The sequence below is a fragment of the Lissotriton helveticus genome, chromosome 11, assembly GCF_964261635.1.
Source record: "Lissotriton helveticus chromosome 11, aLisHel1.1, whole genome shotgun sequence".
Classification (NCBI taxonomy): domain Eukaryota; kingdom Metazoa; phylum Chordata; class Amphibia; order Caudata; family Salamandridae; genus Lissotriton; species Lissotriton helveticus.
In genome coordinates this window covers 539,354,588-539,382,221 of record NC_136072.1, presented here as the reverse complement: position 1 = coordinate 539,382,221, position 27,634 = coordinate 539,354,588, and the positions used below count along the sequence as shown (strand labels likewise).

The window sequence follows — 27,634 nt, the reverse complement described above, 5'->3', positions numbered from 1 at the left end:
GAGACTCCTTCTGGGCCTCATTTACGCAAATGCTGCCCACAGTCCCGGGAGGGGACCTGGTCATACTGAACCAGACCATACTTGATTGGCATGATGCAGCAAAATTCACCATCTGGTGTGGATTGGACACAACCGACTCACTGGACAGGGCCATCAAGTCCATGGTGACACTCTGCTGCCACACCTGGTTGAGATCAACTGGCTTCTCATGGGGCGTCCCCTCGACACTGATTGACAAAAGTGATGGCGGGGGTTGAAGCACATCTTTGGAGGTCAGGGGTTCCAGCAGTGGCTACCGGCACGGCTCATGGGTGGCGGGGCAGCACGTGGGGGGGATCAAGGGGGGATGCGGGCTGCAATGTTAAAAAAAAAAAATTACTTACCTTGCCGCCAGGTCCTGCATCTCTGCTCCTGTTCTCCTACAACCGACTCCAGGAACTGGAAACAGGCAGCAGGCTCCCTTCCCTAAGCCAATCACAATACTGCACTGCAGTGTTGTGATGGGTCTGAGCGCCATGAGATGGTGCTCAGCCAGGCGCTGGAGGGGTGGGCATGCTCTACCTGCAAGGAGAACAGGGAAGTGTGCATGACTGTTTTGGGTGGCTCGGGAGGGCCAACCAAACAGTCATTGCACACTTAGGAGTGGGTAAACCACTCCTGCCCTGCTCCCAAGCCCCACCACGCCCCGCCCCTCTCCTCCCCTCACGCAAAGCTGCTGCAGCAGGAGGACAAAATAAAATGATAATAACATTACGTTATTATCATTTTATATTTTCCTTTCTTAACTGCTAAAGAGTAGTGGGGCGACGCCCCTCCGCCTGGGTTTCAGGCTATCCCTACCTCAGTGACTGGCTGATAAAGGCAGGCTACCCACAGGCAGTTGTCAAACACCTCCAGATTACTGCAAACCTCCTCCATTCGTTTGGGCTCACTATCAATGTGCTGAAGTCACGCTTGACTCATTCTCAAATGCTCCCCATCATCTGAGTCATTCTGGACACCTTCAGGTCCGCGCATTACCTCCGGAACAGAGTCCTGGACATTCAGAGTTTGATCCTGATGTTTCAGTGACCGTCCCGGATCTCAGTGACACTGCCTCTGAAGCTGCTATGCCTGAAGGCCTCCTTCATCCTGCTAGTGAATACCCCAGGTGGCACAAGCATGCTCTGCAGTGTAACCTGAAGACCCAGTGGGCACAGCACCAGGGGAATCTCCTGACTTGGTCTAGATTTCAGAGGAGACTGCAAAAGACCTGAAGTGGTGGTTTCTGGGCCACGATTAGGTCAGCAGCAGATTTGACAGTGGTGACTGATGCATCACTTCTAGAAAGAGGTGACTCTCTGGAGGAGGTGGAGATCAGAGGACTCTGGTCTCCCGGGATGGCACAGCTCCACAGCAACCTTCTAGAAATAAGTGCCATCCACTTGGTGTTGAAAGTTTCCTACCAGCCATTAGGGGAGGTTTGCCCAGGTGTTCACAGACAACACCACTGCCATGTGGCACTGCAACAAGCAGGGCAGAGTGGTATTGTGGACCCTATGCCAGGAGGCCCTTTTTTGTCTCTGAACATGACCGAAAGCCAGGACATTTTTCTGGTGGTTCAACACCTGATAGGATTTTTTGGATACCATAGTGGACAAACTCGGTTGTTGACACCTTGCGTATCACAAATGGCATGTGCACCTGGTGGTAGCGCAAGGACTCTTCAGAAAATAGAGAACACCATGTGTCGATCTATTCGCCACCATCGGGAACGCACAATATCAGCACTTATGTATTTTGGAGTTTCCAAAGTGGCTGTAGCTCGGAGACCTATTCTTTTTAGAATGAAATTTAGGACTCCTGTTCATCTTTCTGCCGTTCTCTACTGCCTCGAGTTCTCAAGAATATCAGAACTGACGAGCCCCAAGTCATTCTGGTGTCTCCGAACTGGGCAGGGTGGGTGTGGTATCCAGAACTCGTACACATAAGCATCTGTCCTCCAATCAGGCTGCCCTTTCGGGAGGATCTCCTGTCGCAGGGCAGGGTCTTGCACCTTAAACTGTGTACTCCCTACCTTCATGCTTGGAGATTGAGCCGCAACAGTTGAATGTTTTCAGTTTTCCTTCCGAGATCTGCAATGTTATTCTGGCAGCCTGGCGTCCCTCAACAAGGACCTTATATGTCTGCTGTTGGGACAGATTTGTAGCTTGGTGGTCCTCTTGTCAAGTTTAACCTCTTTTTGCTTCTGTTTAGGAGGTGCTGTTGTTTGTGTTGTCTTTAGCCAAGCAGGACCTTTCCCTGGTCACTTTTAAAGGTTACCTTTCTGCCTTTTAGTTTTTTTGCGGTTGCCTGTTCAACCCTCTCTGTTAAAGTTGCCAGTTGTGATACACATTTTAAGGGCTTACATGAACTGTTCTCACTTACTCCTTTTGTTATGTCCCAGCAGAACTTTAATTTGTTCTTAGCATATCGTATGTGTCCCTGCGCTGCACAGGTGTGCACGGCCGCGCCCCCACCGAGACACACCCACCCGCCTGCAACGCCCCTATTTAATCTTAGGCCTGTCGCTTAGCGGGACGCGAGCGGGACGCCGAGCGAAGCCCGGGCAAAGGGCGGGCCGTCCGAGGCCGTCAGGGGCTGACAGAGGCTGGGCTGGGCCAGGTCCCCAACATCTCCTATACCGGCCTTGAAAGGTACTGTGACATTGTTAGAGGGCAAAATACCAACTATGTCCACACGCTCTGGGAAACTGCTCAGAGCTGTAGGAGAAGGGGTTGGGGGGAACCCAATGATAGGCACTATGGATAGGTTCATAACTAGAGTAGCGGCTGTCATAGAGAAGGAGATAGCGATGACGGAACGTCGCCTCTCCGGGGATCTCTTACCACCTAGACGATCCTCTCTTGGTCCTTTGGCTAAAGTCTTGTCACCCCCTACAGCTAGGTCTCCATCTCCACCTATTGTAGAAGTGCCTGAGCATCCCCGAATATCTGAAATAGGCGGAAGTATTGAGAGGCTAGAGAACTTATTAGTACAGTTAACACCTGGCGTTGCTAGTGATGATAATGGGGGAGGGTGTGTTTTACCTCTACTTCCCCCTGATACTACCCAAAACTCTCCGTTGCCAGAACCTGTCCCTCTCGTGGGCACCTCATTGCCTAGCGTGCTTGAGGGTGCTTCTAAACGTGCCAAGAGGAAAAGAGTTGTGAGTACACGAAAAGGCAGTCACCCTATATTGTATAAGCGTTTTAGGAAACAAGGGGCAAGGGCCACGGGCGAAAAAGTCCTAGTTTGCCTGCACCAATTCACTAACACGCTCAATCGCTCCCTGATACCACTCATAGACCAAGTTAAGAGGGTGGAGGCTAGAGTAAATAGTCTCGAGCAGTCGACTCTAGACAATTTTTACTCACTCAAAACTCTGATCAAACAACAGACTAGAAGTAGTCAGGACCCCACATGTGGTAAGTTGGGAAATGGAGCAGTTGTTGCAGGTGCCCCGCTTCAGGATCCAGTCAAGCCAAAGACGGTGTCTTTAACAACATCAAGTGTAGCACCAACTTTAACTAATATCGCCCCATCTACGTCCAACCCAGGTCCTGCCCCGCAATTTAATCCACAGCAAGGGAACTCTACTAACGCCCCTAAAGCTCACAAGATAGCAACGAAACCAAAGGCTGCACTGGGCGTGCAAAATCCCAATACCAAACTTAAGCAATTACCCTCAAATAGTGCTAAGACCAAGGGAGATGGGGCAGTTTTGTTAGCTAATTCTGCCGAAACCCACTCGGCAGTACATGCTCCAGCTGCACCCGCGCCGAAGAACTATCCCCGCACCCCATGCACTGACCTTCCCCCGGATTGCCACTCCTATGTAGTTGTATTGGTTAAAGTTCCATCCCTAAAAGACAATGAACCAAAGACCCACCAGGCCTTAAAAAATAAATGCCTCCACTGGCTAAAAACAAATAGACCACTCCCTGCGGGCATCGATGGACTAATCCTCGGCGTCCGCAGGGTGAGCTGGGTTGGCAAAAGCAAGAAACAGCTGGAAGGGGACTGCGTTATTATTAACTTCCAGGATAATAGAGTGGCCAGATTGATATGTAGTCAAGATCATACGGTGGGGGGCACTGAAATTAGTGTAGTGGATCTGACCTACTTTTACCCGCGGCTTTCAAATCCTACAATTTTAAGGCCTGGGTTGGGGGAAACAAGCAGGGGTGCCATTGGTGGAATGTATAGTATCTCTGAGCCCCTTCTATATCCACAGACTAGGTGGCTCGGTCAAAACGGTGGCCCTAGGAGCCACTGACTTGAGGTAACGGGAGATCTAGATAGGGGGGAAATGGGTGAGTCCCTACATGATATAGTACTGTCATCTATCTCCTCCTCCCCTAATGAAACCCAAACTGTACCGCTGGTAACTTTGGACCCTTTGGGGGGCTCAGTTTCTAGCGATCATTGGGGTGCATTGCAAGGTAGAGATAGGGCGACTTCATGCCAAGAAATAGTTTCCCGTTGCGCTCCTGCTGTGACGGACCAAGTCTTTAAGGTCTTCAGCTGGAACGTTGCAGGAATAACTAGAAAACTGGCACTGCCGGACTGGAATGCATTAGTGCAAGAACATTCCATATGCATTTTCCAGGAGACGTGGAGTAGGGAGCCAGTACACAGGGTGGGGTACTCTGCTTAGCCATTCCTGCTGTCTGTCCTGAATCAGGCAGAGGTCGACCCTCGGGGGGACTTCTCATCTGGGTAGCCTCATCCCTAAACTGTAGGGTAGTGGAAATTAAGACCAATAGCCCAGACCTACTCAATATCATATTGAAGGATGTCAGGGGCCGTGTTGTCTTGAACATATTTAATGTTTATGCCCGTGGCACCAAGGGAGGGAGGCAGTCTCCCACAATTGCTTTGCTGGAGGACTTATTAGGGGCAACGCCACACAAAGCCTGCAGCTTGGTTGCAGGCGATGTAAATTGTACATTCGAGTCTTTGGGCTCGGATGTTACTCAGGACCAGGATGAGGAGGATGGCAGGAGCGGGATACCTGTCTTGGAGCTGCCCCCGATCAAAAAATGGTCGGAGGTGGCACTGCAGCTAAACGCCCTTAGTACAGAGTATGGCCTGAGGGCCCTAAATGGAAGGACAGGCTCGGACAGGGGGGGCGCCCATACATATAATAGGCCCAACCACACATCAAGAATCGATTACATCTTGCTTGATGTGTGCTTGTGGAGCTCAGTGAGGGATATGGTAATATTACCTACAGTTGAAAGTGATCATAATCTGTTGTCCCTCACTTTAGCTCCGTGGTGGTCTGTCAGTAGTGGAGGTCCCGCATCTAACGCCATAGTTGATTTGGGAGAGGCGGAGGTATCCCTTTGCGGTAGACGCTTGAAGTGGTCAAAACTCCTCCTGTCTGCCGGAAAACTTGAGGCTGTGTCCCAATTATTGGCCTTAGCTCACCTGAATCTAGTCGTAGTTGAAGGGGGCTCGGGGGAGGCATGTGAAGTATTTTGTGGACTAACTGGGGCCTTGACAAATTTGTTTACTGTGTGCAAGAGGCATGGTGGGGCAAAAGAAAGGGCCAACAAAAGAGATGGCTGGTACAACCACAACTGTAGGGAGGCGAAAAAAAACCTAGTTGAGGCAGTCAAAGCAAAATCTCAAGTTAGGATAAAGGAGGCTAGGAAGGTCTACTCCAAATTGATCCAGTTAGCTAAGAAGGAATGGGAGGAGAAATTCTGGGCAGAGTTGTTGGTTGCTAGTAAGGATAAAGATACTAGGGGGTTCTGGAAATTGATAGGCTCCCGTAATAGACCCGACGACACTCTGAGAACCTGTACCATCCCACCCCAGAATTGGTTCCGTCATTTCGGGGCCTTATACTCAGTGATAGAAGGGCCACTAAACGAGCCAGCTCTACTTTCCTTTTCAATGGAGGATAGTTCTTTTGGCTTGTTTACATCCCGGGAGGTGGAGAATGCCATCAAAACCGTGGTTCCACTGAAAGCTGCAGGCCCGGATGGGCTCCCAGGGGATTTACTGCGGGCCTACCCATCGGATTGGGGTCAAATAATTTCGGCCCTCTTGAATGCTATCTTGGAGGGCGGCCCGATCCCAGAGTCATGGAGAGGGGCAGTGGTAGTCCCCATATACAAAAAGGGAAGTAGAGACATTCCAGGGAACTATAGGCCAATAAGCCTGATTGACTCTACACAAAAAGTAGCTGGAAAAGTCATTCTGGGGAGAATTCTTCAATGGGTGGATGAGAACCAAGTCCTATCGGACTTTCAAGCAGGCTTCCGCCCAGGAACTGGTACAATTGAGCAGGTTTTTAGGCTAACATTATTGCACTGGAAGGTGGTGGAGCTGGGCAAGGGCAGTTTTTATTTGGCGTTCATTGATTTGAAGACTGCCTTTGACCTAGTTCCCAGGGAAGAACTTTGGAGGGTTCTCCATCGCCTGGGCCTGCCCCCGTACATTTTGTTCCTTCTAATGAAAGTCCACACGAGCAATTTTGCTCAGGTTCGCTGGGGCAGAAATGGCGAAACAACAGATAGGATTCCCGTTTGTAGGGGTATCAGGCAGGGTTGCGTGTTAGCTCCCACACTTTTTTCTCTCTATGTAAATGGTGTGGTGGAGCATCTGCTAAAGGAACCTGCGGACGCACCCTGTCTGGGGGGTGTGCGGATCCCAACACTGTTGTTCGCGGATGACACTCTGCTCATTTCAAAGACCCCACAGGGGCTCCAGAAGTTGTTGACCCGCTTTCAGGACTTTTGCGAATCTAGAGGGCTGGTGATAAACGTAGAAAAAACGAAATATCTTATACTACGCCCGCCAAGGAAATTAGGTCGTCCTCCTATTCTGAACTCAGTCCCCTTGGAGAAGGTGACCGAATTTGACTATTTGGGTTTACGCCTGAATGATAAAATGAGTTGGCCTTCACACATTGACAAGATGGTCCTCTGCCACAAAAGGGTAGGAGGTGCTTTACTCAAGGAATATCATGCATCTCCCAGATCCTCAGTGGCGCCTGCAATTGAGATTTATAAGGCAAGGGGGGTCACATCTGCCCTGTATGGTGCAGAGTTATGGGGTCACTGCAATTTGGAACCCTTAGCCAAGACTGAAAACAAGTTCCTGAAGGACCTCCTAGCTCTCCCCCTGAGCACCCCAACAGTTCCAGTGCTCTTGGACTTGGGCTGCAAGAGTATTAAAGACCAGGCCCGCCTTCGTCCATTGCTCCTGTGGTCCCGCATATGGAGGGTCCCTGAATTAAAATCCTATGCCGACGGCCTATTGGAAATACTGAACATGGGGGGTTGGAACAAGATTAAGTGGCTGCGGGACACAAAAATGCTTTTGGGGGAACTGGGCTTAGGAGATTGCTGGACCTCAAGATCTGCCCCTCCTAAGGCAGTCCTCAAAAAATTATATTGGGATTGGGTCTCGTGTCAACTAATTGGGAATCCACATCATTGCAATTCGACGGCAGCGTTTCTCAAAATAAAGGATGTGGTATTATACGAACCCTACATGGACCTAATTACTATGCCAGTGGATAGGGCCCTTTACTTCAAGTTTAGAGTTGGTACCCTTCCACTAAAAGCAACTATATCGAAGTGGAAGTCCTATGCCCATTTATCCCCCTTTTGTGCTTGTTGTCCAACCAGGCCTGAGACGGTGGCTCATGTACTCTTGGAGTGCCCAGACTACATCCATCCCAGGAGATATTGGTTGAAACCCCTTTTCAAACGCTTGGGAACACGTATACATTTGGTGGCTCTTCGAATTTTATTGACTGATACCTCTCCACCTATAGTCTGTGGTGTCTCTAAATTTTTAAAACGTTCCTGGTTGATTCGTTGCAATAGACTGACTATATCGGTTTAATTCTTTTTTAGCTAATTTATCCTGGGGGGCTCCCTAATTTTTTTTATATATTTTAAGAAATGTATGACATACGTGTATTTTCTCTTAAAAAATGCTGTTTTTAATGTATGTTATGCTTGTAAGATATCTTTTGCATATCGAATAAAGCTTTCAACCAACAATCAACCAACATATCGTATGTGTTTCCCATTTGAACCCATGCTTAGCTTCTCTCAAGAATCCAGGCGCTTAAGAAAGTCTTTTGAGTGCCATTTTCATTGGACAGGAGAGTGTGCGAGCTTCAAGCTCTTTCTTTTAACGCCCGTACACCAGCTAATACCCAGACAAACTGGTTATTCGGACGTGTGCTCCTTTCTGCTGAAGGAGTTGACCCCTTTCCATGTTGGCCAAATCATCTCCCTGCCAACATTTGTCGCGCCACCTTATCATTCCAAGGAAAAGGAGAGACTTCATCATTTTGACCCAAAAAGAGCCCTCTCCTTTTACATCAGTCGCACCAAAGACGACTAGGTGGATGACAAGAAGTTCATTGGTTCGTTGGAGTGAAAAAAAGCAAGATGGTGCAGAAACAGACCATCTCTCGAGGGACTGTACTCTACATAAATGTGCTACACACTAGCTGTGCAGCAGCCTCATGTAGGCTAGTGGGCTCATCCCTCTAGAGCCAAGGCGCTACTACTGCGTCCGCATGTGGGGTGCCTGTCCTGGACATCTGTCAGGCTGCTACATAGGCGTCACTCCACACATTCATAGAACACTACTGCCTGGATAGTCTGAGACAAGCATTTTGCTCATTCGGTTCCCCAGGACTTTTTGGCTTAAGCCATTTCGTAGACCCACCTCTGTGGAGGTATTACTTTGGTACCTATTCTAAGGTGAGGAATCTGTGGTTAGTATTCTCTGTCAAAAGAACAAGCTACTTATCTTTGGTAACGATCTTTGTAGTAGAGACTCTATCTCACCGCAGGCTCCTCACAGACTCTCCCATCCTCCACATTCTGGGAACTGGGCTGTTCAATAGAAAGATTTTATTAGATTGAACACAGGTCAAAAATCATTCTGATTTTGGTATGAAAATAGTCACAAAATAAACCAATGTCATTGCACGGGGAGGCACCGCGCATGTCACTTCTGATGCGTCACTTCTGATGCGGATGATGTTGACCCAGAGCAGCCAACACCACCTACCAGCATACAGAGTTACTGCTCACAATTTTCCAGATCCAGTTTGACGCCTGGGCAATAATATAAGGTGAGGTATCTGTAGTTAGATAGAGTCTTTAACAGAAAAAAGTTTTTACCAAAGGTAAGTAACTTTCTTTCTCTGTTCTTTTTTTCCCAATTTGTGAGGTTTGACAGGAATTATGGGTAAGAAAAGTTAGAGGGATCAATGTAAGCCAGACAAACCTGAACTCATGTGGGTGTCTAGTTTTTAGGAATGTCTGAGTTTAAGTTTCCCTGGATCACGGCTGAGCCCAGGCGCAGAATCCACAGCTACCCAGATTACAAAAAAGGATCAATATTGAGTGGAAATATTTAGTCTGTCCATGTTGCGTTTTTTGGACCTTTCGTGTTTCGGGCGCTGGGCCCACACACACACACATTGGATATCATTTTAATCCGAAGAAGGTTGGGATCCCACTGAATATATAGATTGAAAACGTTTTGCTCAGAAAACATGTCCGGACTCTTTTCAAGCAGACCTACAAATTCACTGTTTTGTTAAGACACAAGTCCATCTCTGATCTTAGCTCATGGAAGTTTTTCAGTAATACTGATTGATGAACAGTGAAGCCTTTGTTCCAATGCACAATAGACTTCAGTTTTGGCTCAACGCAGTTTGTGGAAACCATGGCAATTATGCTTTGACTTGACTCCTTGATCTCCTCCTCACAGGGCTTATCGTAGACAAGGCCAAAAATGTAAACAAAGCTACGCTTCCGGAGTTTTTATTTAGTTTCTTCAGAATTTTTTTATCTCGAACAGGTCCCTGGGAGTACCTCACCTTTTGTCTCAGTTGGTTTCTCCTTACCGTTAGTGCTTTCCTAACTAGTACCTAAGGTAGACAAGCCCTTGTCTTTCCACTCTCTTTAGGGTCTGAACGGTATCCTGGCCAATCCTGCTCCTACTAAAAGAAGCCACACTGTTCCACTGAACAGAGTGCTAAAACGAACATTACATTTTGGCAACGGTCTACAAAATTTAACATTACCAGCCTTTTCACTTATGAGTGATGCGCTTAGCAGTAGCACCAGGCTGTGCATTACAGCCTGGTGGGGAAGATGCAAAGTGCGCATGATTGTTTGGCCTGCCCGAGACGGCCGACTGTCATGCACACTTGAAGTGTGCAAACGAATCCTCCCCCTGTGACCCCATCCCCGCCCACCCTAACCCATCCCCATAGCAAAGAAAAGTAAAATGATAATAACGTGATTATTATCTTTTTATTTTTTCTGCTCTGCAAGCAGTGGGGCGATGCTCTTCCGCCTTAGCGGAGGAGCTGCCCCTGAAAGGCTCTTCAAAAACCTTCAAGCGGCGCTGCAAAAAGTGCAAAGAGATGCAGGGTTGGGAATATGTAGAAGTCGGAGGAGGCATAGCATATTAGAAACAGAACTGACCCATTGCAGGGATTATTAATCCCTTGACACCATGACCCTACCCTGCTCTTAGCTGCACGACCCCCAAAAACTGGTCCCTTCTCCATTACTTAGTCAGGTAGACGAGGGCTACACCCCTCTACTACTGACACTCCTGCCTCCTGCAGTAGTCTGAGCTTTACAGGTTTAGGACTTCCATGGGCCCCCTTAGTGTTGGGGACATGTCCCCCACCTCTGCACTACTGACTCCTGGACAATCTTAATCCCCCCAGGTTTTTGCAGTTTGGGATGGCAAATGTTGTGGCAACAAAATGCAAAATGTGTGGTCCAAACCCCCAGAATTTGCAGTAATTTTGCAACAGGCATAAGATCTGCTTGTCATAACAATAACATTCCAAATCACCTGGAAGTAAACTGTAATTGTGACTGAGACGTCTCCAGATAGTAGTTTGTTGTAGTGACCTTCCCCTCCCAGTAGCTCTGCTGTTATCAAGAACTTCTGACGATGGAACTGGGGAACCGGTACAAGTCTTGGCATCACCTCAACATCCTGTGATTCTCAGCAGATCACTTAAACTCTCCAAGCCTGAACAAAAACTCATATGATTCTGACATGGTATTTTTATTGAATTTTATGCTATGGACTTGAAATGTATTGATGTGTTATTGTGCTTTTATGATTGCTGATGCTAATCGAAATAAAGTAAATACTGACTGACTGACCTTGTGCAATGTAACTGGTGCTTATGTAAAGGGCTCTATACCCTTGGTCCAGTTTGCTGTATGTAAAGGAGCGAAATACACACTTCTTCATTATGTGACCATGTCATCCCATTGACTCAGTGACCTATCAGAAAGCCTGTATAAAGATAAACAATAAGACCTGTCTGGCCACTTTAACATGCTTTTACATCGAACCACCGTAAGGAGGGTTAACTGTTGGCTTTTGACAACACTGCTTGATGGAGATAACGGACAGTGGAGAGGGAGGGGTCTAGCAGTTGCGTAACAAAATTTGAGGGGGCCACCTGCAAAGTACATTAAGGCCCTCCCTCCCCAACCCACCACCTACCACTTTTGCTGAAGGGGCCACCTGGAGCTTGCCAGCCCCCCATCCATGAACCACTGGGGCTTATTTTATGCCACTGGGGCCTGGACAGGTATATATGGGGAGCCAGGCAGACGACAGAGGAATTTAACACCTCTGTTCTGCCGCCAGCTGTCCTGTTGCTCGCCTTCCTTTTATTGGCCTTGTGACAGTGCAGAGCCAATAAGAGAAGGAGAAGCCTCATTTTCTTTGAAAAGAAATGACAATTTTTTTAGTTTTCTCTGTCAGTCTTTTAAAAACGTGGGTACTTTTACAAAAGTGCCAGTCTCGTGAATTTTATTTGCATATATTGAAAAATCGCAATATCCTGAGGGGGTCTGTCTGGAGTGTAGCGTGAGCACAGAAGGCCAAGGGCCTGATAATGAGCTGAACAACACCTGAGTGGGTATTACTCCACGCACTGAATGCGATTATTCTGGGTGAGGTACTTAGTGGGACTAGTCATAAACAACTATTATGAGTTTCTGCCCTAGGAGTGAGACATAGCATGCAGATGTGATATTTATTCAACCAAAATATGCATGTTTTGCCTCTTTTCTGTTTATTCTCCCCACATATATTTCACCCATATTTTTTAATAGTGGACTATAGCAAAGGAAAAGTGCAAGACTGTGATAATTATCACACAACTCTTAATTCTGATCCCTGCGCAAGCTCCTGTTTGCGCTGCGATCGGAATTTGTCGTAAGTCGTATTCCGGCTCATAAGTCGTATTCGGGCTCAAGTGGGCTTATTAAGTGCCCTAGTTTGCGGACTGCTATTTCCTGCAGCCCGTAAAATCCTCGGAATTTATACACTCAAGCAAAGGCCTGGATTGTCACTGTTTTATTTATAATATCTGTAAGCTGCCAGATCCGTATATATCTGGACACAGCCTGTATCAGTTTACAGCAGTGCCCTTGATCCAGTGTATATATAGATGTCTTTTTGTCAGTAGACGTCCTGGGAATGTCTGTGATGTTCCATAACTTGGCACTCGTTGGATCTTGTTGCAGTGAAAACAAAGTCATGTTACCAGCAACTCTCACAGTGTCCAGCAAGAATGCCTGCTTGTGGGGGACATATTCGACAAGCGCTGGGAAGTCTGCAGGATGTATGCCTCACCTAGCACTTTAATCAGAAATCTCCTAATAAACTCTACTACTAATGCAGGCTTTGATAACTCTAATAGTTACGCTTGATTAAATGAGTTGGATTACTTATTGGTTCCTCATTTAAAAATATTGCTTACTGCATACAGGATGAAATTTCGGACGTGCTTGTTAAACTTAGGGGAAAAAACTGCTTTGTATGTATATACTTCGAGTCAATTAATTTGTGCGTTAATAGAGGAAATTTAGATTCATTTGTTGATGTAAAACCCTTGGAGATCCTGGATTTCTCTCTTCCCACCAAGCCCACAAGTTATTGATGATGCTGTGTAGGTACCAGATATCAATCGAGCGGTGTCTCAAGATAATAGCAAATTCTATCAGTTTGAACTGATTTGGCGAGACAGTGAATGAACTCATCAAACGTTTAGTGGAGTGTACTAGCCTAGTCTATGGAAAGATGTCCCCTGGACTGCACAGGTGCAAGGTTTGGAAGCCATCAAGTGTGGTGAAACAACAATCAGAAAATATATCCTCAAACTTTGAAACTTTAACTTGCCCATGATGTTATGGATGTTTTTTCCATATAATACAGTAGGGCTTGAAATGTTCAACAGTAATTACTTAGGGAGGATAGCACATTAAACTGAAACAAATTAGCAAGACTTGTCCAAAGCAAGTCCCGCCACTACCCAAGTGCGTGATGTTCTTTCCGGTCTCTCTCTGTACCCTAAACACTTGACTTAAGGGTAACGCCTAGGCTTTTCCTTGGAGAATGTGAGGTTGATTGGCATCAAAATAGAACAAATTGGAACGTTGGCATGCCCCGCAGCGCTCTAGTGCCATGCTCGGTCAGGAACCACCTGCACCAATCACATGGACGAGTCAACGCTTGCCATTTCACTCCGCCAAGAGACGTGGCAAGAGCCTGGGTCGGCCTACCTACAAGGCAATCTGGCAGTGTCCAAAGGGCTGCTTTGACAGGTCAGTGTTTAGCCGTTTTCTGGGCTCTTTGTGAGCCTATATATACTCTGGTGCCCCATTGATGTTTGCTGTTGATTTCCCTAATATTAACATACCTATTCCCTGCAGAAAGCACATATGCATGCAGTCTCCCAAAACCTGCAAAACACTTATATACAGCTTGTCTTTACAAGTTCAAAACTGTTCTGGTTTGGAAAAGCGGCCAATTTTTTGTCTATTTGCTTCGCTAATGAGATCAACTTTAATTAGTTTTTTTGTCCCAGTCCGACACTGGTCAGGGCAGGTTTTTTTCCAAATACACTGCATATCATGCTGAAGAACTTTTTTGTTCAGTGGATGGGAATACCTAAGAATAAAGAAACCTGGGTAGGACCTCCAAATTCATTAATCCTATTCCGCCAGCAAGACTGAGCATTGATTTTATTCACATTTCAATTTCCAATACCAGGCAGGCAAAATATCTTGAATGAAGTGCAATTACTAGACACTTATGCATAGTCGCCTATCAATAGTCTCTTCGATGGGAGGTTTCAGGTTTAGTTGCCCGTGCCAAATATGTAATATATTATTGTATAATGTAATCAGCGTATAGATTTACAGCAGTCCTGTGATGCATAGATGTGAACGCCATCCCCAGAAAGCTATTCGTATTTGTTAGAGCTGTAGGGCCAATTCAAAAAGAAGATGAGACCGGGAGGACCCTGCCTCATGACTTTAGTAGAATTAATCAGGCGTGACGTCAGGCAGCGACTGCATACATTAACACGGGAGGTAGTGTAGGGCGATCAAAGGCACCGTGGTCCGGGTGAGCAGTACCTTGGATGGAAAGGAAGTATTAGAAATCCTTTAAATACAAGTAGCCCAGCTGAGGTATTTGCCAGGTGTGGCAAGTAAGGTATTTTATAGTTGTATAAAAGACTTCCTGTTCAAATTATTCTCCCTGTAAAATGGGGGACTACATGTGAATTTCGATGCTTTCCACACCTGCCTCTGCATGGAAAAGTTCTGCAGGTTTGACCTGTCGAAATTTACTGAAATTGTGAGATTTCTGTGATTCCCACACCACTTATAATTTAGATTTATGGTCAACCAGTTGTTTGCACCGGGATCAAAATTTAGTGCTAACATTTTAACCAGGGGTTGTGTTTTAACCCAAACCTAGTCAATATAAGACTTCAAAACGAAATAATTTGGGTGGAAAACCTCCTCCACTTGAACTTGTGCTGGTTTAGCTGGCAACTGTGGGATAATCGGATGGAGCATAGCTTGCATGGGTTATAAAGGCTACATCTACCAGAAATAGAGCTGGCGTGCTCTTAGGTATCACCAGAATAGCACTACTTTTCTGGTGATACTGCTAGCAATCAGCTTATCACCTACATTTATTATGGAGAGAGGTTTTGTGGATGCACAAAGGTCATTGGGCTCACCCTGCTTAAGTGGCACCGAGACAAAGGCTTTTTGAGTGACCAGGGAGGGACTTTGTGTTCAAGGAATGTGCATGTCTTTTTAAAACTGCTGGGAATCGATTGATGAATGCCTTATAAAATGCTGTGGTGTAACTGTTGGATCAGATGCCTTACCTCAAGCAGTCCTGCAGTGACACTTTTTATTTCTCTATTCCTGCCTTTACACTCTAGGGTGAGCTGATATACTAGTCAATTCATGGAGAGCACAGATTTATCACATTTTAAGGGATACAGTGAGTCATAAATTTTAGTGAATACTTAATATATCTATTGATTCTCAATATCCTTGCACCTTCACCAGCCTTTACACCATCAGTGGCAGAAAATGTGCACTGTGGGTCCTCAGTACGGAGGACAGAATCCTACTTGGGCTATCACTTTTCCGGGCCCATATGGTGAATCACTCTTGCAGCAGCATTGACATGTCTAGCCTTTGGAAAGATGTATTTGTAGCCATGTGTTGGCTGCAGATACACATGCTAAGCATTCTCCTGGCATCTAGTGTTTGGCCTGGACTCTGCAAGTTGTTTTTTCTCTAGGAAATGTTATGATCGGCATCATCTCTCCCCCCTTGAAGTATTGCGCATCTTCAACGGCTCTTTGTTGGAACGTTTTTTTCCACCATTGGGCTCGTACGGACTGCGTCAGAGCTCTGCAGCATTCAGCGCCCACGTGTCCTACGGTAAAGAAAAAGACTTGACCTGGAGACACATTAGACGACACGGATGGGTCCAGGCGCTGGGGACTGATTACCCGGTAACCAATGCACACATGCCTGTCAAGAATGACCATCTCCAGGTGATGGAGACAAATAAGAACCTCTTCCGATTGTGCCCTATGTTTGGGGTGAAATGCGGACACTCTGACACAAACATAGTGTGTAATTCGTACCTATATCCAGAGCACAAAGAAGGCGAGTGTGCGGCTTGTTCATTGTTCAAAAGCAAAAAGACACTTTGGACCCATAGGGATTGACGCCTGGCAGACACTATGGAACTGGTGGCTGAGGCAGAATGTTCCAGCAAGTGCTCCGGTAGGAGGTGGGGTGGTCAACACCAGCCCCCACTACGTCGCTTCCGATTCATCCTCTGGGGACGAACATGCTCCGCTGCATGTCGATGGGCCCACATTGCAGATGCTGATCCCCATATCTGGGCCGAGAACCAAGATGATGCCATGTACCAAGAGTACTGTTGACTCAAGTGCAACGAAGATTTTGCACTCACCACCACGACCCCTGCCACACCACAGTGCGCCACAGCCCTCAGACTGCAGGCGCACCTTGGAGCCGAAAACTTTCTGGATCCCGATCGGGCAGCAAGGCCACATCACAGGGACGGCTCTGGCACTACGCTGCCACCGAAGCACAAGTCGACACAGACTGATCCATTGACGCCGAAGCATAAGTTGGCCCTGGCAGATCCACCAGCACTGAAGGATGACAAGCAAGCTGTGACCCCAAGAAAATCATCGGATCTGAAGAAACGCTCAAGGTCAAGCGTCTTGGAATGGAAATAGTATGCGCACTGTTCTGGCCAGAAGAAAAGCCACACCTCAGGGGTGCCAAAGCCACACAAAGTTTCTGAGGACACAGCATTGGTTCCAAAGAAACAAACAAAAGATTCATACACAAAGACCAAGTGAAGAACAAGGCATTGTCTTTGAAGGATTGCAACAATGTATGGAGGAATAATGTAAAGAAATGCCAAGAGAAAGGCACAGGAACAGTCCTTGCCTTTGCCTCCACCAAAAAATGTGACACAAGAGCACGCGGCCACGAGACCAATGACTTTCAGACCCCCAGAGTCACCACAAACTCCCTTGCCCTCCCTACAAGAAGAGGGAGAGATACAGGACACAGATTTCCCAGGAACCTGTGACATCCACCATACCACTGACCCATGGGATGATTATGATGTGGTCCTGCCAGACTGAATCATGGAGCCTTCAGTATCTACTAAGGCGCCACCACGAGATGACATATTTTTATACCACAGTGTCATCCAAAGAGCGGCAGAGTACCACAAGCTCCATATGTGAACTACAGAGGAGCCAACTGACTTCCTTGCGAAAACACTTTTGCACACAATTCAATATCTGCTAATGATTTGGCCATCCTCAACGTATCCAAAGAGATTATCAAGGACCCAGTCAAAGCCAGATTCTAACTGCTCACATAGAGATGAAATATAGGCCATCGCCAACTGACCCTATTTACGTACGGGGGCATCCCCCAGGAGACTTGTGTGTTGTCACCACTGCCAGAATAGAGCTGCAGCACAATACTGGAGAAGCGCCTCCTCCAGACAAAGAAAGTTAACAGATTGACGCAGCAGGCAAAAGTGTAGCAGCAAGGCACGCAAGCCATGGAATATCGCCAATTCAGTTGGCCTCCTCTCCCGATACAATAGGGCTGCCAGGTACGAAATACAAGACCTGATGCAACATCTCCCAGATGAATACAGAAAACGAGGGGAAGACGAGTTATATAGGGGGAGGCAGATATCAAATTCAACCATAAAATGTGCATTAAATGGAGCTGACACTGCTGCAAGCAACATCAATACATCAATCATGCTCCGTAGACATGCGTAGCTTTGCACATCTGTGTTAAACCCCTAGGTGCAGCAGCATATTGTCACCATCCCATTCGATGGGGAAAACCTGTTTGGGCCCGCTGTGGACACACAGCTAGAGAAAATAAAGAAGGACACCTACACAGCCAAGTTTTTGGGTGCCTTACAGACAGCACCTCAGAAACAATAGCCTTTTCGGCATTACCGGGGGCGAGGGGCAGCTGAAGCGTCTGCCCCAGAAACAACCACATATCAGCGCCAGCAACAACAGTACCACCAGCAAGGACGTGGGTACTATCGAGGAGGCTACAAAAATAGAGGCCCACATAGAGGTACCCCAACAAGGGCACCTCCACACCAGCAAGTAAATGACTTTTCCACCCCAACAAGGGCACCTCCACACCAGCAAGTAAATGACTTGTCCACACATCCCCCAAGCACAAAACACTTGTCAGGGGAAGGCTCCAACAATTCCACCAGTTGTGGCCAGACATCACATCAGGCTAATGGGACTACAAATAATCAAGAAGGGATATTACCTAGTACTAACTCAAGAGCCACCAAATATCCCTCCAAAACATCAGGTGTTAAATCCACAGCATCTACATCTGCTAAAGGAAGAAGTAAAGGCGTTACTACTAAAAGGGGCCATATAACTAGTCCCACAGCATCAAACCAAAGGAACCTACTCCCTTTATTTCCTCATACCAAAGCAAGATGGCTTACTACGCCCATTCTAGACCTGTGCCCACTCAATCACTACATAATATCCGAACATCTCCATATGGTCACATTGCAAGATTTGACACCACTTCTACAAAAAGGCTACTTCATGACTGCATTAGACCTGAAGGGCGCTTACTTCCACATTCCAATCCACCTGATGCACCGCAGAAACCTACGGTTTGTAGTAAGTGGACGTCATTATCAATTCAAGTTCCCACCATCTGGGGTGACGATAGCCCCAAGGATGTTCACAAAATGTTTAGCTGTAGTAGCAGTGAAATTACGAAGAGAAAACATACATGTCTTTCCCTATCTAGACGATTGGCTTATAAAGAGTCCAACCAAAGCCAGATGTGATGTCATGTTATATCAAACTTATAAAGTGTAGCTTTCACTCCGTGGAGCATCATGGCGCTATGCGGGGTCCACAAAGACACACACACTCCTAACTAAGGGAATCATATAAGTGATCTACATAGAGCATCAGAAGCAGAGCCTTTCTGAACCCGGTTTCTGTTTGAGTAAGACGAAGATGGTTCGGGAGCAAATTCCATGCTTTGGTCCACAGCCATGCAAATGATTTCCCACCCTTTGTTGTGCACCTAAAATTCGGGGGCTTCAGTTGATTTGCAGTGGAAGATCTAAGAGTGCGATTTGGCACATAGTGGGAAAACCTGGCTCGGAAATAGTGGGGGCCTGAAGAGTTAAAGGTGATTACTAGGATTTTAAAGAGGACTCTTTTGTGGATGGGCAACCAATGGGCGCATTAAGGGCAGCTGAGGCAGAAGAGCATCTGGGCGATTTTAAGACGAGCCATGCAGCTGCATGTTGGACCATCTGCAGTTTGTTTAATACTGACTTATTGGTCCCTGCATAGAGGCTGTTACAGTAGTCCAGTCTAGAAGTGATTAGGGCCACTGCAACTGCCTTTATAGCCATGCAAGGGATGAGATAAAAAAAAATGTAGAGGAACTTTATCAGTTGAATGCAAGTTCCTGCCACTGTTAGAGCTTGTTGGCAGAAGGAGAGTACTGAGTAGAATTTCACCCCAAAGTTCTTTACTACCTTCACAGTATTGGGGGGGGGGGTGTTTGTCTAAGGGCCACCATAGGCTTGGGGATAAAGTATTGGATTTCCTTAAAGGCATCATTTCTGTTTTTTCTGAGTTACATTTGAGGTGATTAACTTTCATCCAATGGAATACTGCTGTGAGACACAGTTGCAGATTTTCTTCGGAAAGTGTGGATTGTTCCTCTAGTACCAGAATTAGCTGAGTATTGTCTGCATAAGAGATCATCTCAATGTTAAAAGATGATATCAAGCTAATGAGAGTGGCCATGTATGCATTAAAGAGCACTGGGCTGAGAATGAAGCCCTGTGGGACCCCAAAAGGCAAGGGTTTTTGGACTGATTGATACTGGCTGATGTGACAACTTGTCTACGATTGTGTAGAAAAGATTTTAGCCAAGCGAAATCAAGATGCGCAATGCTGTAAGATTTGAGACGGTTGAATAGGATGTCATGAGAAACCGTGTCTAACGCGGCTGATAGATCTAATAGGATCAGCACTGCATGTTTCCCCTGGTCTAAGGCAGATTTAAGGGCTTCTGCAGTATACATTAATGCTGATTCTGTTGAGTGCTGAGGCCTAAAGCCGGATTGATTCAGATGTAAAATGTTTGCCTCTCCTAGATAGGACGTAAGTTGAAAGTTGACAATTTGTTCCGTGATTTTACTAAGGCAGGGAAGCAGAGAGACAGGCTGAAGATTGGTGAGGGTAGTCGGGTCAGCTAGATGTTTTTTCTGGAGCAGTTTGACTAGAGCAATTTTCCACTTGTTAGGTACTACTGCTTGTGAGAGGGAGGCATTTATTATAATGTTAATAACTGGGTTTATGACGTCTATAATGGCATGCATAAACTGAGGGGGGCAACGGTCAAAAGGAGATCTTGATTTACAAGCAAGAATGGCCTGGCGGGATTGTTCAAGGTTAATGACTTGAAAAGCTTGAAAGGTCAGTCCATCCACTCTGGAGATTGAGGGAGCCCCTGAGAGTGAGATGGGAGGCACTGTGAAATATTTTTGTAGGGATTGGGCTTTCTGTTCGCAAAAATCAGCAATGTGGTCGCAAAGAGAGTGGGATGGTGGAATATGTTGCTGGAGAATTATTGGATTAGTAAATGAGTTAACTATTTTAAAAATAGTTTTTTGGTCCGAGTTGGCTAGTTTGAATAAGTTAGTGAAGTAACATTCATTTTCTGCTTTGATTTGTTGGTGGTAGTTTTTGAGGGCCCCTTTAAACACAGTTAATTCTTCCTGTTTGTAACTTTTTTGCCTTCTGTGTTCTAATTTCCTGCAGTGGCTATGAAGTTCTCTCAGTTTTTGGGTGTACCAGGGAGAGGAGGGTTTTTTGTGCGAATGGTTGCTCAGTGGGGTAGAGGGAGCAAAATTATCCCTGAGAGTGGACATCCATTGATTAAAGTGTTGGTTATCAGTTGAAGGATCACCCAACAGCCTGGGTTTGCAAGCAGATGCTCCTAAGCTCAGATCAGGGGAGGCTACCATGTATTTCCATTTGCGCATAGATTTTTAGGTGTTGGAAATGGGGATTATAGGGAAATTTGTGCGCGGGCGCCTAATTTCAAGGGGTATAAACTTGTGGTCAGACCAAGTTAGACTGTTTGGGGTATCAACTGTAAAGGTAGTGAGATTCGAGCATATGCCAACGAGGGTGTGACCTACATTGTGGGTGGGGGTGAATAGTTGCAAGTCTAGGCCTAAGGTTCTCTGATTTCTAAGTAGTTCGTTACTCGCTGATCATTTGGCACATTTAAATGGAGATTAAAGTCGAGAATCTAAGAATTAGTGTGCTCAGGATTTCTCCTAAAGTAAAGTAAAGTCCACATTTGTAAAGCGCACAATCACCCGTAAGGGTCTCTAGGCGCTGGGGGCCGTCGGGAAGATTAAGCGAGCTATTGCCCAGAGTCACATGGTGCTGGGCTAACCTGCCGCCAGAGCCTGGGATCGAACCGTGGTCCCCAGATTCCAGCATCAGTCGCCCTGGCCGCGGCGCCACACCTCTCCCCTCTCCACCTCTCCTATGCTGTTCAAGAAATCCAGGTGCGAGCCTCAATGGCGGTATAGCAGAGCTCCAGCGAAAGAAAAGGAATGATCTAAATTAAGGCAGAAACCAATACCTTTGAGGCCTTCAAATTCAAAGGTAGAGCATTTCAATGTGCTGCAATAGATTATCGCAATCCCCCCCTCCCCGTTGTTCTGATCTGTCCTGTCTGTGAATTTGGTAGCCCGGGGGGCAAGCGCAGACAATATCAGGATTACACCAAACTTTGAGTTAGTCAAGATTATGGTCTAGGATCAAATCGAAAACGTTTTGTGCATGTATACACAGTGATCTGGCGTTAATAAGCCCTCCTAGTAAGTGGTTAGAAGTCATTCTATTACTGATAGGGGATTTCTGCACGGGTTTAAGAGCGATTGTACAGTCTTTACAACAAATTTCTTAATATCTAATTGATTTTTGCATTTATTACACGTGTTATTTAGTGCAAGAAGAAATTCTCTTGAATAAGACGAACCTGATGTGATTTGAGCAGCATGTCTGGCGCTGGAAGAGGTCCGGACATGGCCGGGCGCAGATGAGCTTGCCTTTGGCGTGCCTTCGGCGCGTCCGCACTGGCAGGCACATTAAATAATGTGTGCACCGCCAGGGACTAGAGCGCTAAGTGTGTAGGATGGTCTCACTTCCAGGAGGGCTCCGTGCACCTTAACCCAGACACAGATTGGGTGGGGACAGGCAACCAGAACAAGATCCCAGCAGAACAGAGCACGCCTAGTGTAAAGAAAGCAAGAGACTCCGAACCGCAGGTGAGGATGGGGGAGAACAGGCTACTATCAGGACCGAGGTCTGGAGCAAAGTAAAAGAATTAAAAGTTCAGCTGGGCAGCATAGTACTTAATATGACCTGATTGCAATTCTAAGTAGTAACATGAAAGCATTAATGTCTAACAGGCACTCAAAACACGATCAACCTACTATATCAATTAGGCTTCACTATCAATGCGACAAAATCGCAACTCCAACCACTCCAAATACAACCATACCTAGGAGCCATACTCAATTCAGTATGTGGAACAGCTTACCCCACTCCGCAATGGATTCTCAATCTCCAGAGCCAACTGTATGTATTTCAGCCACATCGTCACCTACCAGTCAAAACAGTGATGCGCCTACTAGGGATGATGGCATCATGCATAGCAATTGTGCCACATGCACCACTACACATGAGACCTCTCCAAGAGTGTTTAGCATCGCAATGGTCACAAGCGGGGGGAACATGGACGATCTAGTGTTGGTTTCACCCAAGGTCCTTCAGGCACTACAATGGTGGAACACCTTGAACATATGAAGGGAGGAGCCTTCAAGGACTTGATCCCACAAGTAACAATCACAACTGATGTGTCACTCATGGGGTGGGGTGCTCATATGAAGGACATTGTGGTTCAGAGACACTGGAGCTCACAACAATAAACAATGCAAATCAACATGCTGAAGCTTTTAGCCATCTATATGGCCCACAAAGCATTCCTAACAAACAGGGAAAAATTTACTTCTACGATCAGACAATACGACTGCAATGTATTGCATTCTGAAACAGAGGGGCCCCATTCCATACAACTGTCACAGCTAGTGCTTACCACATGGAACTGGGAAAAAAAACACAATACATACTAAGCCAGGAAACCCCCATTGCGTACCTGCTCAGCAGGATACAGCAGCAAGTTCACAAGTGGGAAATACACACTCCGTTACTGCACCATTACTTCCACCGGTGGAGAACCCCCACATTAGACCTATTCGCCACCAACAAAAACTCAAAGTGCCAAAGCTTTGCATCCAGATACCCACACCCACTATCCAAAGGGAACATTCTATGGATGAACTTTCAAAGAACTCCCAATCCCGTTCACTTGGAAACGTGAATGTTTTATGAATGTATGTGATGAAGCCCAGGTGCCACCACACAAACGTCTTTTATTGCAGAACCTTTCAACATGGCCCAGGACACATGCGTGCCTCAGGTCGATCTTCCTTAAAATACACATGATGGGGCTTGACTTGGCTTCTCATGTACTAGAGTGATGGATTACTTTAGACAGTTACCTATGGTGGCAATAGTTGACTGCAACCCCTGACCAGATATCCCAAAATTATCAAACAGATATTGTACTACAGGCTGATTAGTGATGTTGACTCTGAGAGAATGAATCCTCTCCCAATGAATCACTGTCTTGACCATGAAGAGTGTAATCTGTGTCTCCTGTTTGCTGGCATTGACAAAGGTTTGATGGTGTGTTTTTTCTCCCGTGCTAGGTGCTTCTTCATATCAAGACAAAACTGTTCGAGTATCTGAACCAGGCTGTGTTTAGAGAAGACAACGGCAGAGCTGTGAGTACTGTAATTTCAGTAGCCAGGGTACACTCAGCGCTAATGGAGAGTGGGAATGGGGCCTGGTCAGAGTCTTAAGAGTCGAAGGCCGGAGGAGTATTACAGCCACGATTACCTCTGCTGGTACACTCAGGCATGTTGGGCCCAAGAGACTCTCTAAGCTGCAGGATCTAAAGGCTGGCCTGTAAATCTGGACACTGCCATTGGGCTTCAAGGGCTGGGCCTGTGTGCTATGAAGTCATGGAGTTGTGTTCTTCGCTTGAGCTATGGTGGGGGCTCTGACAATCGACTTTGAAGTCAGACGTCTGTGGCTGTGTACTTCGGATCCAGGAGTTAGGCCTGTGCAAGCTGAAGTTTGGGTGAAAAAACTTGGAATTGGGAGGTTGTGGGGTGGATCCTAATCTCTGAGGTTGTGGCAAAACACGTTGAACGTGGGAAGTCTGTGACTGTGCATAGTGGATGTGGGTCTGAGACTGTGCACCTTGAAGTGGATGCATAGTCTGAAGTCACTTTGGAATGATGAGCCTGGTTGTGCAGTATGCAGCCTGGAACCTGAGGCTCTGTTGTGTGATGTTGGGGGACTTGGCTGCACGCCTTGTATTTATGGGGGGTGGCTGTGACCTCTAGAGTTAGGGGCAACAGCAGTACACTCTGGAGTCAGGGAGCAGGTACTGTGCTATCTGGTGTCAGGGACAGTCGCTATTCACTCTGAAGTTGGTTACCAATGACTGTGCACTCTGGAGTGGCGGAGCAGTGTCTGTACAGTGAGGAGTTAAGGAGCAGTGACTGTATACTCTGTCATCAAGGGCACTTACTGTGCACTCTGGAGTTGGGGAGCAGTGGTAGTGCACTCTGGAGTGGTGGAGCAGTGGCTCTACAGTATAGAGTAAGAGAGCAGTGACTGTGCACTCTGGCATCAAGGACGCTTGTTGTGCACTCTGGAGTGGTGGAGCAGTGGCTCTACAGTATAGAGTTAGAGAGCAGTGACTGCGCACTCTGGCATCAAGGTCGCTTGTTGTGCACTCTGGAGTTGGAGAGCAGTGGCTGTCCAGTCTGGCGAAAGTGTACTTGTTTTGCATTGTGGAGTTGAGGATCAGTGGCTGTGAACTCTGGAGTTGAGGAGCAGTGACGGCCCAGTCTGGTGTGCTTGCTTTGCGCTCTGGCGTGGAAGATCAGTGGCTGTGCACTCTGGACTTGGGGAGCAAGTGCTGATACTGTGGAGTTGGAACTTGCACTTGAACACCCTAGAGTCAGAGGGCTGGAACCATGCTTTTTGGGGTCAGATATCTACTGGAAAAACAACAAGGTGGTGGATGGAATTAATTAATCGCAGCCACTGACCATTGCTCTAGCTGCATCCCAGTCTATCATTTTTTGCCCAGCATGCCACCTCAGTTTAGACCTAGCCATATGCCAATCTTTTTGAGTCTGCGCCTCATGGAAACAGTCCAGTCCGAGCTGCCAGACCAGGCCCTGTCTGAACCAGAACACAATCAACCCAGGACCAGTTTCAGCCAGGTGTAGCTTGGTTACAGAGGCACAATGAGACAGTTACTGACCCTCTGGAATGTCAAGGTAGAGCTTGAGATGGGGCCTGACCCCCTCCTCACGCCCCACTGGTTTCAAGGGAGATAGATGTGCTTGGGTGGAAACGGTGCGATAAGATAACAGGTGCTGCAGAATTCTGGCCTTTGTTGACCCCGCCCTTCTATGCTTCCTTCCAGTTGCAGGCCTATGACAAGGAGCTGTTGCCATTCCAGAATGTTCTGTTTGAGGAGCCAATTCGTTTCCCCCCAAGGTACGTGCCATTCTTTAATACAACACTTGCTTGTTATTTATTTTTAGCATGTCGGTATTGTTGGGTAACACCTGATAGAATCGCCTCTTGGCGCTTGGAGTTTAGAACTCTTGAATGGTGATGAATTGAGAGTGCAACCTTTTACATTTTTCTGTGGCAGCACTAGATGTCTCGTCATGTCTGTCTGCATCCTACAATCTCCTCGCATCTTTGTCGCAAGCCTGCATAGGAGGACGGAAAGTAATATAGGTGGACTTGGACATGGAAGCTATCCGAAACTCCTCCCTCACAGCCTCAGCTCAATATACTCTGCAGATCTGTTGGTTACTTGGGAAGACTGAAGAGGCTCCATGTAGGAGTAAGCCTCAGTGTGCAGCCTCTCAAGGTGATGTACTGGCCTATCACTGTGAACAGATCCTGACTCCTGGTAACCTTATGGTGAGCGCTGCACCATCACGCACCCTGTATGTGTCTTCAGTTTGGTTCCTTGGATCAGGGTTACTTCAGGTGCCGCGGGGCTACTGCAATGGAATGTTGGGAACATAAAACATTTCCATACCTGTAACAGGCAAGATCATGTCTGAAGTTAGTGGGAGCAGTGTCTTTCCTCTGAAGCAATAAGAGTGTCTCAGTACCCATGGATTGAGAGAGAATATCATGTGTTATTGATGCTACTCTCAGCTCCCAACCAGAAGAGATCATAACCCCCCAGCTCCCAACCAGAAGAGATCATACCCCCTCAGCTCCCAACCAGAAGAGATCATACCCCCTCAGCCCCCAACCAGAAGAGATCATACCCCCCTCAGCTCCCAACCAGAAGAGATCATAACCCCCCAGCTCCCAACCAGAAGAGATCATAACCCCCCAGCTCCCAACCAGAAGAGATCATACCCCCTCAGCTCCCAACCAGAAGAGATCATACCCCCTCAGCCCCCAACCAGAAGAGATCATACCCCCCCTCAGCTCCCAACCAGAAGAGATCATAACCCCCCAGCTCCCAACCAGAAGAAATCATACCCCCCTCAGCTCCCAACCAGAAGAGATCATACCCCCCTAGCTCCCAACCAGAGGAGATCATAACCACCCAGCTCCCAACCAGAAGAGATCATACCCCCCTCAGGTCCCAACCAGAAGAGATCATACCCCCTCAGCTCCCAACCAGAAGAGATCATAACCCCCCAGCTCCCAACCAGAAGAGATCATACCCCCCTCAGCTCCCAACCAGAAGAGATCATACCCCCCTAGCTCCCAACCAGAGGAGATCATAACCCCCCAGCTCCCACCCAGAAGAGATCATACCCCCCTCAGCTCCCAACCAGAAGAGATCATATCCCCTCAGCTCCCAACCAGAAGAGATCATACCCCCCTAGCTCCCAACCAGAGGTGATCATACCCCCTCAGCTCCCAACCAGAAGAGATCATACCCCCTCAACTCCCAACCAGAAGAGATCATACCCCCCTCAGCTCCCAACCAGAAGAGATCATACCCCCTCAGCTCCCAACCAGAAGAGATCATACCCCCTCAGCTCCCAACCAGTAGAGATCATATCCCCTCAGCTCCCAACCAGAAGAGATCATACCCCCTCAGCTCCCAACCAGAAGAGATCATAACTCCCCAGCTCCCAACCAGCAGAGATCATACCCCCTCAGGATACCCCCTCAGCTCCCAACCAGAAGAGATCATAACCCCCCAGCTCCCACCCAGAAGAGATCATACCCCCCTCAGCTCCCAACCAGCAGAGATCATACCCCCTCAGGATACCCCCTCAGCTCCCAACCAGAAGAGATCATACCCCCTCAGCTCCCAACCAGAAGAGATCATACCCCCCTCAGCTCCCAACCAGAAGAGATCATACCCCCTCGGCTCCCAACCAGAAGAGATCATACCCCCCTCAGCTCCCAACCAGAAGAGATCATACCCCCTCAGCTCCC

At 47.2% G+C, this 27,634-nt stretch overlaps 1 protein-coding gene across 1 annotated transcript in view; it reads left to right on the top strand.

Annotated features, from left to right (window-relative positions):
- The window catches only part of LOC144791528 (inositol polyphosphate-5-phosphatase A-like), a 358,038-nt gene that overhangs the window by 301,188 nt on the left and 29,216 nt on the right, over positions 1-27,634 (top strand). The window contains exons 11-12 of the mRNA XM_078666240.1: positions 23,830-23,904; positions 25,629-25,702. Of these exons, the coding sequence (XP_078522366.1) occupies positions 23,830-23,904; positions 25,629-25,702 (149 nt within the window). The remainder of the gene's footprint in view (positions 1-23,829; positions 23,905-25,628; positions 25,703-27,634) is intronic.